The following is a 12209-nucleotide window of genomic DNA, read 5'->3' as shown; positions in this document are numbered from 1 at the left end:
TGCTGATTTATTCAACTGCCTAGAAAGAAACCATTCAGCCCAGGGAGAAACAATGCAGCAATTATCAAGACTCAGGTAGCAGTGACAGGGGCTGCCTCACAAAGCTCAGGTCAGACCCAGTTCTAGTGGCCAAAGGACTGCTCACTGTCCTAGGATGGCAGCCCCTTATGCCACAAACATTGTGGTGAGCTTCCCACCAGGCAGAAATCCTTCGGGATAATCTTGTTGCCCAGAAAAAGCTGTGAATTCCCTGTCCCTGCTGGTGTTTGAGACCAGACTTGATGGGGCTCTGAGTAGCCTGGTCCGGTGGGAGGTGTCCCTGCCTATGGCAGAGGGTTGGACTGAGGTGGTTTTTAATGTCCCTTCCAACCCAAGCCAATCTGTAACTGTGTGGCAGGAGTCACACACTTGATCCATACAATAAACTCAGACTTATTCAAAAACTTCAGGTTGTGTTCAGCCTGGCATTTGTACAAACTTCACAGCTGGTACAGCCCCAAAATGGACTTTGTGGGCAGGTATTGAACAGCATCAAATATACCCCTGTTTTCCCATTCAGAACCTGAAGCAGGTTTGTCTCCTTGTGCTGGCCAGAGCTAAAAGATACCCATGGACACATGCAGGTTCCAGTAGGGAGGGTTCAGCAGGAAGGCCATCCTTGGAGGGAAAACTTGTATTTAGGGAATTGCTAAACCAAGGACAAATGCTTGAGCTGGTTTAGCCCTTACTCACCTCAGTGATGATTCTGGACCTACATTTCTGGCATCAGCTGATGTCTGATTGCTGTCTGATGTCTGATCTGAGCTGATGTCTGATCTTACCCTCAAGAAAACAACCCAGCAGCTTGAAATCCTCATGAGTCTTGTTAGCTGTAGTGGCATCATCACCTTCTATCACTGGAACTAAAGGATGTGCAAACAAATTGGGCGTTCCCCACCACCTTCCTGGAATCAAGGCAGGAACCCCAGTGTGAAGCTAAACCCTGGCCTCACATCTATCCAGCTTCCAGCAGATAAGGGGAGCTGACCCTTCTAAAAACAGACAAGTTTGTGGGTTTCTATACTTTGATTTATAGGTTATAAGTAAAAATAATCCCAGCATCTAAGCCCGAGGAAAGTGACTGGGAGGAGGTGGACCACTGCTCTCCTTTCCTTTGAAAAGAGCACAGAGAAATTCAGAGCTGAGGATTCCCTCTGGAGGGATTAGCCACACTTGTGCTTTAACCTGCTTTATTTTTAACCTGCAGCCTGTAGTTTTCAGTAACAGAGCTATGGCTGAGAGCATCTGCTAAGGAATTAGTTAGAAATTAACTTTGCTGGGATTTCTGTAACTCCAGAGAGCAGAGATAAGGACCAGTGGAGAGTTATGGCAGGGAGGGTGTAGGTGGAGCAAGAAAAGGATCATCCAGCTTGCTCTTTTTCTGTGCAATCTCCATTATGCTTTCAGCAAACACATTCTATATTTTGCTTCTGAAAAAAATCCTGGAAATTTTTGTGGTACTAGTACTATAGTTACTTTGGGGGGCTCGGTATTATTAATGCCAAATGAAAATAAAGAAGCACACAAACACTACCCCTCGTCCCCTAACTGTGGCTTGGCATTTTAAAGAGGCTGACATTTCTACAGCGCTTCACAAACAGGAGATCAGATTTCAGCTTGGCACCAACTGTGGTCACAACATTCAGTGGGAAGTCCCAAGCATGGACACCTGCAGCCTGCCAGCCCCAAAATGATCCTTTCAGGTCCATCATGGCTTGGATTTCTCCTGGAAGGAAGATGCTGCCAAAGGTCTGTGGTGATCTTCATCCAAATAGTGTTTTTTTCCTTTGCTCTGTGATTTGAAGCAAGTCTGGCTCTGTCACATATCAGGGGCTTATCAGAGCTTACTCGTTTTATTCAGTAAATTTTGCCAGAAATGCTTCAGCAGCTCCAGGTCTTAGAGAAAAGCTTGACATTTGATGGGTTTTTGTAGCAGTTCACTGGGCTGCAGTCATACACCTCCCACTGCCTTTCTCCCTCCTGGAGACGGGGCAGCCAAGCACGGCGATCTGGTTTATTAAAAACACGGGTGTCACACCTGGGGCTGCCCCACAGTGCTGGGAAAGGTCACGTCCTGCAGACCTGCACTTCCAGATCATCAGCTTGCACTGCTGGCCACGAGGAGTGGAGCAGACCTGAAGATGGGAGGGGTTCACAAAGGGAAAACAGCAGACTGGGACAAATTCTGTTCTCAGAGATCCTGCATGGGGTTTTCCTGGTGTTGGAGCAGGATACAGGATCCTGCAAAGCCTCTGCCACACAAGAAGAAGCAGGACCAAAATGGGATGTAAGTTCCTTGAAATGCTTATGCCAGAAAAGCCTCTGGCCATGGCTTGTCAGGAATTGAGTTTGGCTCTTAATTCTTTCATAGAATCGTAGAATGGTTTAAGTTGGAAGGGGACCATTTCATTCCACCCCTAATTCTTTGCCCGGAAAAAGACTCCACTGAATACCAATGAATCCCTGTGTGATAAATAAACTCAAGTTTTCTTTGCTGGAGGCCACGGTGGTTTTTAAGGTTTCAGGATTGTGGGGTGCATCTCAGCAGGAGTTAAGCTGAAAGCTGATAAAACCCTGACATCTAAGGGCCAGAACTGCAGCAGTGGAAAAAGGCACTTTCCTTTTGACCTCAGCTCCCTGAAATGCTGTGATTCATGTGTCTCTGCATAATTAGTCATGGAGCAATGATTTTTTTTTTACCCCTGTGGGGTTTAAGAAAGCTGTAATTCTGAACATCAGCGTCAGAAAATAAGAGAGTGGTAAGGACTGGGAGCACCCAAAATCCACAGCCAAGAGCAAGGTCTCAACCTGGCTAAATGTAGCACAGCCTACAACAGATCAGGTCTGGTCTGGTCTGGTGTCCCCAGATGTCACAAACACATGGAACAGTGTGTTCACCTTCACCAGGGAGAGCAGTAAATCCAGCTCCTTCCCTTTTGCCCTGTTCCCCCATCATTGTCATTCCTACTTCATAGGAAGATTGGTCAGGCCACTGCAGGACAGCTGGGCTGGGCAGGGCAGGGCTCTGTGGTCCTGGAGCAGGAGCTGGTGGCTTCTCCCTCCACCAGTTAGCTCCCTCCCTCCCTTAGTTCCAGTGATTTTCACCCACCTCTCCTAGAGTCACACACACAAAACCACAAAAGCTCCATTGCAATTCTTATTTAATTCTGCATCATCAAGCCAAAAAGTGCTTTGAGTTGGAAGGAACATTTAAAGGTCTCCTAGGCCAATTCCCTGTCATGAGCAGGGACACCTGGCACTAGACTAAGTTTCTCAGAGCCCTGCCCAATCTGGATATACGTCAATGCCTTAAGAAGTGCTGAGCTGACAAATTACACATTTTTACTCCCTTTTATTGGATGCCATCAGCTCATTTTCAATGGTCAGACAGGTCACATGCAGTCTGGAAATCCCAGAGCTGGCCACAGCAGCTTCACAAACACATCTGTTGGAATTTTTCTGCACTAAATTTGCTTTTCTTTTCAGGCACTGTGGGATTGATGAAGAATAGAAGTTCTCTAGAGTCCACTATTTCTCTGGAGGCTTAACAGCCCCAGAATAAAATATGAATATAGGTTTATTCCATGGCAGTATTTGTCTTGCACCTAAAGACAAAAAGAATTTCGCTCAAATTTGTTGTTACACTGAAGCCAGCTTTGTCCTTGCATAAGTAACTGACAACATTAAAAGAACCCAGATTCTTTCTAAAGGGAAGAGTTTTATTTGAGGTTTTTAATTTTGCAGAAATCGCAGAAATCTTGCTGACATAGCAATGTCAGTGTGCAAAGTTCTGCAGGACCAAGTTAATGTTCTACTGAAATCCTTTGCTTCAGGATTAGTTCTTGAATGTCTACAAAATGTATACAAATGTCTAAACTAAATCCACAGGGGCTAATCCTCATTTCACATCCTTGCAGTTAAAGTTGGAGCAGCAGTGGTGAAGGCACTGCAATGGCAGCACTTGAGACCTGGTGTCCTTTGTGAGATCCCTCTGGCTGTTTATCCTTTAAAGCACAAAATCAGTTTTCAATAAGTATACCTATTTTTCATTTTTATTATTATTCAGTGTATATTTTTCATTGGCCAGAGAAGCTGTGGCTACCCCATCGCTGGAATTGTTCAAGGATGAGGCTCTGACCAGCCTGGTCTATTGGGAGGAGTTGCTGCCCATGGCAGGGGGTAGAACAAGGTGGTCTTTAAAGTCCCTTCCAACCCAAACCATTCCACGATTCCCTGATTTTTCCGTGCATTGTAACAGCCACAAACACCACTAGATGTCACAACTGCTTCACTGTTTGACTGCTCCCTCCCGAACAGCCTCGGCTGAAGAACAACTTTTGCAGGTCTAACTAAGAAGCAAAATACAAAGACAACTAAGCAAAACCGAGGTTCTGACCTCAGGAAGTGCAGGGTGCTGTAGGACACACCTTTCTTGAGAAAAAAAAGAAAAATAATGTTTTTCTCAAATCCTCTGGTTTTGGGCACAAAAAGGCTCTGCAGTTTGTTCAGTATGAAGAAATTCCTGTGCAGGACCACCCTGACCCTTGGAAATCACAGCAAAAAGCTGTGGAGAAACAGCTATGCTGGAGGCAGGAAAGCAAAGTGACCACAGGATATTATTTTTGCCTTTATTCTGATAATTTCAGTGCTGGCAGTGACTTTCCTGCACTTTCCCTGGGTATAGCATGTGGCATTTGTGTTGTCACCGTGGTTGTTGATGTTTGATGGTCCTGGAACACACAAGCAGCCGCCCACCTCCTCCTACTGAAATAGTGAAGAAATAGCAATAACATCAACTGAACTTAATTAGGCCAAACTCGAGGTGTTTTCTGTTGCAGGAGCTAATTTTAGATGCCAAACTGCCACAGAGACTGGCTGTATCTCTGCCCTATTTTAGCAGCTCGTGGCAGAGAGGCAAATGATTGGAAGGTGAAGGAGTGAGCACAGTTGCTTCAGCCCATGTGAAGGTCAGGGAAGAATATTCTTCCTCTGTTCCCAAGGCAATCTGATTTCTGTCTCTGCTGGTGTCATCCACAGGAACCTGTTCATCCTCAGGTCTTGGCACTGAGGTTGCCACAAAAGAAAAATACACAGTTTTCAGAGGGAGGTTCAAACTAATTATCTCCCACAGGCTTTTAGAGAATTTTTTTCCCTCCCCTAAACACACTGTAGTCAGTGCACCAGCCTATGCCATCATTATATGCATGAAAATAATAGCAAAGCTGAAGATAATGAATTCATTTATTCACTCTCTCATGACCAGTAATTGTTCCTGTGGATTCCTTTTTCACTCCAGTGACAACAATTATTGCAAACAAAACCAAAACTGAATTCCTGTGAAATTGCTGTTAAAGTATTCCCTGAAGGTGAAAAAACAAAACAAAACAAAAAAAAAAAAAAAAAAAAAAAACAAACAAACAAAAAAAAACCAAACCTAAAACCAATAAAAAGTACAAAGAAAAAGAAAGCAAAAGTGATTGTCAGAACAACAGCACCTTACAACAAGCAGTAAACATCTTGGTGGGGGTATTCTCACTGTGCTGAATTGTGAAACAATTTCTTTGTGAGGGGAAGAGGAGGGACAGACACTGATCTCTGCTCTGTGGTGACAGAGACAGGACCCAGGGAATGGCCTGAAGCTGTGTCAGGGAGGTTTGTGTTGGCTATCAGGAAAAGGTTCTTCCCCCAGAGGGTGGCTGGGCACTGAACAGGCTCCCCAGGGCAGTGGGCACAGCCCCAGCCTGGCAGAGCTCAGGCAGTGTTTGGACAATGCTCTCGGGCACAGGGTGACTCTTGGGGATGGTGCTGTGCAGGGCCAGGAGCTGGACTGGATGATCCCTGTGGGTCCCTTCCAACTCAGCTTGTTCTGTGATTCTGTGAAGAACCTGGTTTAACTTCATCCCTAAAATGGACATGAAATGGGAAAGTCCAGAAACTTCAGCTAAAATAGTTCACATCCCAGCTGTCCTTCTCTAAAAGCTGACTGCATTTAACGGGAAAAGAGATTTAAAATCCCACAGAAAATAAATGGCACTTTTACCTTGAGTGAGCTTTGAATCAGACCTGCAGTGGGTTCCAGAGGAACCACTGGAGGTGCTCCCATCTCTCTGGGAGATGTCCCATCACAAGACATTGGAAGCACAGGCAGGAGCCTGTTTTTCCTGAGCAAAGGGCATTTTTCAGCTCAGTGGGGTTTCTGCTTGGTTATGCCACTTCAGTGGGTGCCACAGAGGAGTGTTAGCTGTCTGCTGTCACACTCCACTCAAACACCCAGGCACATTTACCCTCAAACTGAAATATTTGCAGTGCTTAAATTCACTGGGGTTATTGACAGGTTTAGAGTGAAACAAGCCCAGGTCCTGTAGGAGACCACAGCAAAGCACCACTCATCATACACCTGTGTGTGACAAAATATGATTTTGATTGGATTTACCTGTGCAGGACAAGAAGTATTTGAAAGGTGAGGTTTTAAGTGGCTGATTCTGGCTGTGCTTCCTCCACGTTGGAGTGGACTGCAGAGGAGGAGGTGGCCCTCAGAGCAGGGGGTGCACCATGGGTTAGGACCCACATTTCTCCACTGTATCAGGAACCCAGAGTGGCACAAAGTGCCTCAGGCCTGGGCAGAGGGTTCCCAGCCTGCCTACATTCACCTAATTTGCATGACTTGTCCATTACAAGATTAATTATTACAGTGGCTTTAGTAAAATTCCTCTTAGTCACTTTAAAGCAATGCTTTGTCTGTCTGACTTTAGATGCAGCCTAAAACCAACTGAGGCCAATGAGTCTGTTCAAGCTGACAGGCTTTGCTAAATGAGCTTCTCTGCTGGACTCAGTGGTGCTTTCTTTTGAGATGACACCAAATCACAGCTCACCCAAGCCTGACGCCAACTCCCTTTGTGACTGGAGGGAAGAGAAACTCGGCCCACAATTTGCCTGGGAGAAAAGAAGGAAGAAAAGAGAGAAGAGAAATATTTCCAACCACCCTCTCAATACATAGCCCAGCTTTTTCTAAATCAATCTAATAAATCCTAGATGAAAACATTAATCATAGCTATAGATACAGCCCCTCCTCTGCCCCATGTCAGCCTGGGGAGCACCCTGTGAGACCCAGGGAGGCTTCCTCTCTTTGGTGAGCTTCCCAAGCTGTGCCAATTGGACCAGCCCACCCTCAGGGCTTGGAGCTGTATCAGAGATGCCCCAAGTGATCATCCTCAAGACACCAAAGGTTCCTTGTGTGTTTTGCCTTGACTGTTTGGACTGACATCCCCACGTATTGCATATTTCCAGAAAAACAGGATGGTTTCAAACCATCTGTTTATCAGCAGGGCTGACAACTACTATTGCCAGGTGAAAACTGAGAGGCTCGTCTCTTTTGTCTTCTTGGAACTGTATTGAAAAACAAACAGCCAGAAATTCTCTTTAGCAACCTGGCTGGCACCCGAGTGTGTTAAATCAGATCTTTGTGGGTGATGACGGCAGTGACAGGGCTGATACTGGATATAGGGGGTGACTGGCAAACAGCTCCATCCCCAGCACAGCCACTGTCACCATCCCTGTGATGAGGAGATAAACAACACAAAATTGAGTGTTTTGGCTTCATCTCACTCTCCAAAAATCACCTGTTGTGTTTCTGCAGTGACCTGGCTGGTTCCCAGAAAGCATCCGCCACTCCCACACCAGTTCCATGGAATTTTTCAGCACATTAATCTCCAAATCCTCCCCCTGATCACACCTCTGCACACAACAAGCCCAGTGAATGTAGTCCCATCAGGGATCTTTCTGTGAAACACCTTGATTTTTAAAGCTGCATTTCACTCAATCTTTCAAAACATCTTTCTTCTCCATCTGTGAATCCATCTGCAGCTGACAGTGATTTCTGGTTCATCAGCTCCACCCACTTCACTGGAGCTGTTCCTGCTTGGTGTGGAGGTGAGGAGCCCTCACAGTGGGTTGTCACCCTCTGATCAGTGGAAGCCTTTTACTAGATCACGTTTTCCTAGCAAGTAAGCAACAGCTTGGGCCAACATGAGGTACTCTGTATACTTGAGCAGATCTGCAAAAAACCTCTCTGCGTCCTCCATTGAATATTCTGAATTCAGCAAAATCTTTTATCCATCCCTTCCACTTCTACACATCCCTCCTAGAATCACATTTTCTGCTCTAAGCAATGCAACACTTTGCTAAAGTGTTATTATAGTTCTCTGGTGTTGAGAGACTTGTAGGCAGGAGGGGCTGTGGGTTGCTTTTGTCTGGGGTGGGCAGCTACAGGAGGTGAGGGGTTCTGCCTAAAATAGATGGGGTGAATCCATTTTGCTCATTCCATAAGGCTCCAGGTTTGTCCAAACTCGTGTAGCTTTTGAGTGGGAAGTTATGTGAGATGAAGCCTATTACTGATGTGGGAAAACTAGGAATAAGTTGTTCCTGGTCCTGCCCTATCCATCTGTTTGATCAGCAAAATGGGTGCAGAGATGGATCAATAGACAAATAAACAAATTATAGCAGACAGTATTTGTCTGTGCTTGGCCAGCCATCTGGCTAAACAGCAATATTGATCCTGTAAATAATGATATCCATGAAATACCTCACTTACTCCTCAAGCAATAAATACAGGCCTTAGGGTGTGAATTTCTCCACTGAATTTTTCTTGGGGAAAGCAGTCATCCACCACAGAGTAACAGCAACATCTGGATTCTCTCTCTCACATTGGTTTCATCTTATCTATTTCTCTTAAATTAGACTAGAAAAGCATCAGGCTTTTTTTCTGTCTCATTTACTGAATATTCAGTTTGGAACTCTTGAGTATTATTTAATTAATAAAAGTTTGAGTTTTCTAAGCATTCATTGACCTAACAAAGCTTATTTTCCCCTTTCTAACCAGAATGTTCCCAAACTGGATGACTGAAATAAGCTTCAAGAGCTCACATTAGGCACTTGGTGACTGTACCACTTTTAGGCAGCTGAGTAGGAGAGCTGAGTTAAAACACAGAACACCTGTAGAAATTATTCCCAATGTGAGCTGCCCCCATCAAGGCTTGGAGAGAAATAAAGGCCCAAGGCCAAGTCAATCCTGATCCAGAGGGATCCAGAGGGATCCAGGAGTCCAGAGTGAGGGGCTGCGTGGGAGGGGTGGGATCAGACCAGCCAGGGGCTCAGATGGGAGAGCAAGGGCTCTCCTGTGCTGAGCACAGCCGGTCCTGGGTGGTTCTGTGGTTGCTGGGGGTGCTGGGGTGTCCCTTTGTGACAGAGTGTCCTTTGTGTCCCTTTGAGGAGTGTCCGGGGGCTCTTTGTGACACAGGGGCTGTGCCCTGTGCCCAGAGGCCACTGTGACCTCTGGGGGGTTTTTGGGGCACAGAGGCCTGGGGTGCCACTGCCCCAGAGCACCTTTCTCAGGAGGCAGCAGCTGCCTGAGAACCTCTGCAGGAAAGCATGACAGAGACACCCAATGGGGAGAAGGTGAATCCCAAATCCTTGCCCGCCCAAGGGCTGCTGCGCCTGAAGAGGCAAAGGATGAGCAACGGGGCAGGACAGAGAGGCTGGTGATGGCACAAGGCTGGGCTGGGGCTGTGCCAAGACAGCCCCCTCCACCCCACGCCTCCTCTGTGCCACAGATGGACTTCAAGCAGCCACAGGTGGACCACAGGCAGCCACAGGACGAGAAGCGCTGCCCAAATGCTCCTCCTGAGGCACAAGAGGCAGCAGAGGCAGCAGCCCTGGGTGAGCAGGTGTCCTCAGCAGGGACACGGAGCCGTGTCCCACCCCTGCAGAGCTCCTGCTCTTCCCCAGGCCCCTCATCTGCCCAGGGGGCAGCCCAGACCCTCAGCGGGCCTGGGTCAGTGCTGGAAGCACCAGAGCCCGGGGAGGAGGAAGAGAGGGAAGTCTGCCATCCCCTTGAGCCGTGCCGAGGGGAAAACCACATGGAACGAGAGCTTTCCCAAGGGGAAGTCAGCAGAATCCCGAAGCCGTCCCAAGGGGAAAATAACAGCAACAAAACATTGCCGCATGAAAACTGGCGATACATCACAATCCGGACGGTCTGGATCAACCCCAACTACCCGGAGCTCTTGCAGGAACCCCTCCAGGAGGAGGCAAAGGCAGCAACTCCTTCTACCTCAGATGAGCAGGTGCCAGCAGCTGCAGGGACACAGAGCCCTGCCCCGGGCAGCCCCTGCTGCTTTCCCTGTTCCTCACGGACCCAGCTGGCAGCCCGGACCCTCGGTGACCTGCAGCGTGTCCACAGGCAGCCCTCCAGCCCCAGGCGGACTCTGCAGGCTCTGTGCACCCTGCTCTGGTGCTCCTGCATGGAGCTGCAGCTGGGTGATTAGTGCATGCTGCCAGACTCTAATTCAAATCAGTTCACTTGGGGTAGTTCAGTTGTCAATACATTTTTTTATATTTGCAAAGTGCTCTGGAGAATCGTCATTGTCCCTTGTTACTGCACAGAGACTCAAAGCAACAAACACCTTTCCTGCAGGACACGCCAATAAAAGATGCTGATTTGCCAGCAGTGCTCAGTGAGCCACCTTAGGACCCAGGTGGGTTCCAGCAGTACCAGAGATTTGAAAATCAGTGTTTTCATAGTCAGTGTGGCCCAGACAGCCACCAATCACCACCTCACCCTCGAGAGTCTCTCTGGGAACAAGTAGCAAATCACAGAGGGCACCTTTCCATAAGGCTCCACGTTTGTCCAAGCTCATGTAGCTTTTGAGTGGGAAGCTATGTGAGATAAAGCCTATTACTGATGTGGGGAAACTAGGAATAAGTCCTGGTCCTGCTCTCTACATTAGCTCCCCAAGATCCTCTGCCAAGAAGTTGTCAGCCAGGTAGGTGTCTTGGGAATCTCCTGGACCTGTCTTTTCCCAGTTAACATCTGGCCAGTGGAATCGCCCCACAAGGACAAGGGTGGTTGGGTTGGCGGTGTCCTGAGAGTCCTTAAAGAATAATTCCAATGTGCCATGTCCTGGCTGGAACAATAATGAACAATATCCTCTGACTGGTGTCCAGAATTCTGGGCACTTGAAGTGAAGAATTGTCACTTTGAGATAAAGGAGCTTGGATGAAATATTCCCTGCTGACCTGGCATATGGGAGATGTAATCAACTACTTTCAGTTCACTGTCTCTAGAACATCCATGACTTTTACATCTCAGGTATTAGATTTACTCCAGGGAAAAAAATCCCAGCTAAGTAACCAGATGGGTTTTTCTCTTCACAACTCGACACAGGCCAAACTCAGCTGTGGAGAAGGAACATGGAACTGTGCCTGCCTGCCTGCCTGCCTGCCTGGGAGATTAAAAACACGTCCATCTGATTTTCAGAAAAAAATCTCCTACCTTTTTTATCCTTTATACATGGCCCAAAACTTGAATAACATGAATAACATGACCCATAGTTGAATAACAAAAAAGGCAAGAAATTGCCCAGGCAGGATGGATTAAATGATACTGAACCTCTGAGTAATGTTTTGATGTGATTATGACTGTCATATGTGGCAAAACCTCCAGCTGTACAATCAAATGACCAAAGATTTTTTCTAATGATTCTACAGCTGAGGATGTTCAATCTGCTAAAAGTTTCTTACTGATTTGCTTTAAATGTGATAAAAAGCTCTTGGCCAGCCTTGCTGGTGCTGAGGCAATGGTGTTGGTGAGGCAGGGCATCCCAGGAACTGGAAATGAAGCCCACTGGGCATTTGTGGGCATCAGATATATGAATTACAGCAAAGCAACTCCTTGAGCAGTTTCCAAGGATCAGACGAGGGAGCAACAATGGCCTTGGGCTGCTGAGGAGCCTCTGGAAGGAGGCTGGAAAAGACTGTTGGTAGCCAGGGCTATCACAGCAGCAAATCCACAGGAAAAACACAGAGCCTGAGCAGAAACAGCCAGTGCAGCCCCCAAAGCCCAGCCAGGGTCAGCACGTGCTGCTTGAGCTCTCAAATAAGGATGAAAGAAACGTTTCATGAATGATAAATCACAGCCCACAGCTGACCTGCAGAGAAACCTGCAAGTACCCTGTCCAAAAAGTGGTGGTCTGTGGCAAAGGGGCTGAGTTTGCCCAAGGTGCTCATATGCAGAAGATCACACCCCGAAAACCCTCTCAGTAGAACACGTGATTATCTGCTTGCTCTTCAATTAGACAAAATTTTGGTACATTACGTATGAGCTGTTGGATTTG

The 12209-nt window shown here is 47.0% G+C and overlaps 1 protein-coding gene and 1 long non-coding RNA gene across 4 annotated transcripts; one reads left to right on the top strand and one right to left on the bottom strand.

Moving 5' to 3' along the window:
* Positions 1-4653: 4653 nt before the first annotated feature.
* LOC128787644 (uncharacterized) lies at positions 4654-9242 on the bottom strand. Of its 3 annotated transcripts, none has more exons than XR_008430767.1 (4): positions 8630-9242; positions 6912-6972; positions 6473-6616; positions 4654-5103 (listed from the first exon to the last, which is right to left on the bottom strand). It is a non-coding gene; the product is annotated as an uncharacterized LOC128787644 (long non-coding RNA). The 3 variants fall into 3 exon arrangements; XR_008430766.1 differs by having other exon boundaries at positions 4654-4803; XR_008430768.1 differs by having other exon boundaries at positions 4654-4803; positions 8962-9242.
* A 92-nt stretch (positions 9243-9334) lies between these two features.
* On the top strand, positions 9335-10439 carry LOC128787643 (uncharacterized). The gene is made up of 2 exons (XM_053941946.1): positions 9335-9492; positions 9648-10439. Exons 1-2 carry the CDS (start codon positions 9466-9468, stop codon positions 10359-10361), a joined length of 741 nt encoding a protein of 246 aa, XP_053797921.1. The 5' UTR covers positions 9335-9465; the 3' UTR covers positions 10362-10439.
* The last annotated feature ends 1770 nt before the right edge of the window (positions 10440-12209 follow it).

The sequence above is a fragment of the Vidua chalybeata genome, chromosome 4 (assembly GCF_026979565.1).
Source record: "Vidua chalybeata isolate OUT-0048 chromosome 4, bVidCha1 merged haplotype, whole genome shotgun sequence".
Classification (NCBI taxonomy): Eukaryota; Metazoa; Chordata; class Aves; order Passeriformes; family Viduidae; genus Vidua; species Vidua chalybeata.
Note: the sequence above shows the minus strand (reverse complement) of the source record. Positions and strands in the feature narration are given on the sequence as shown.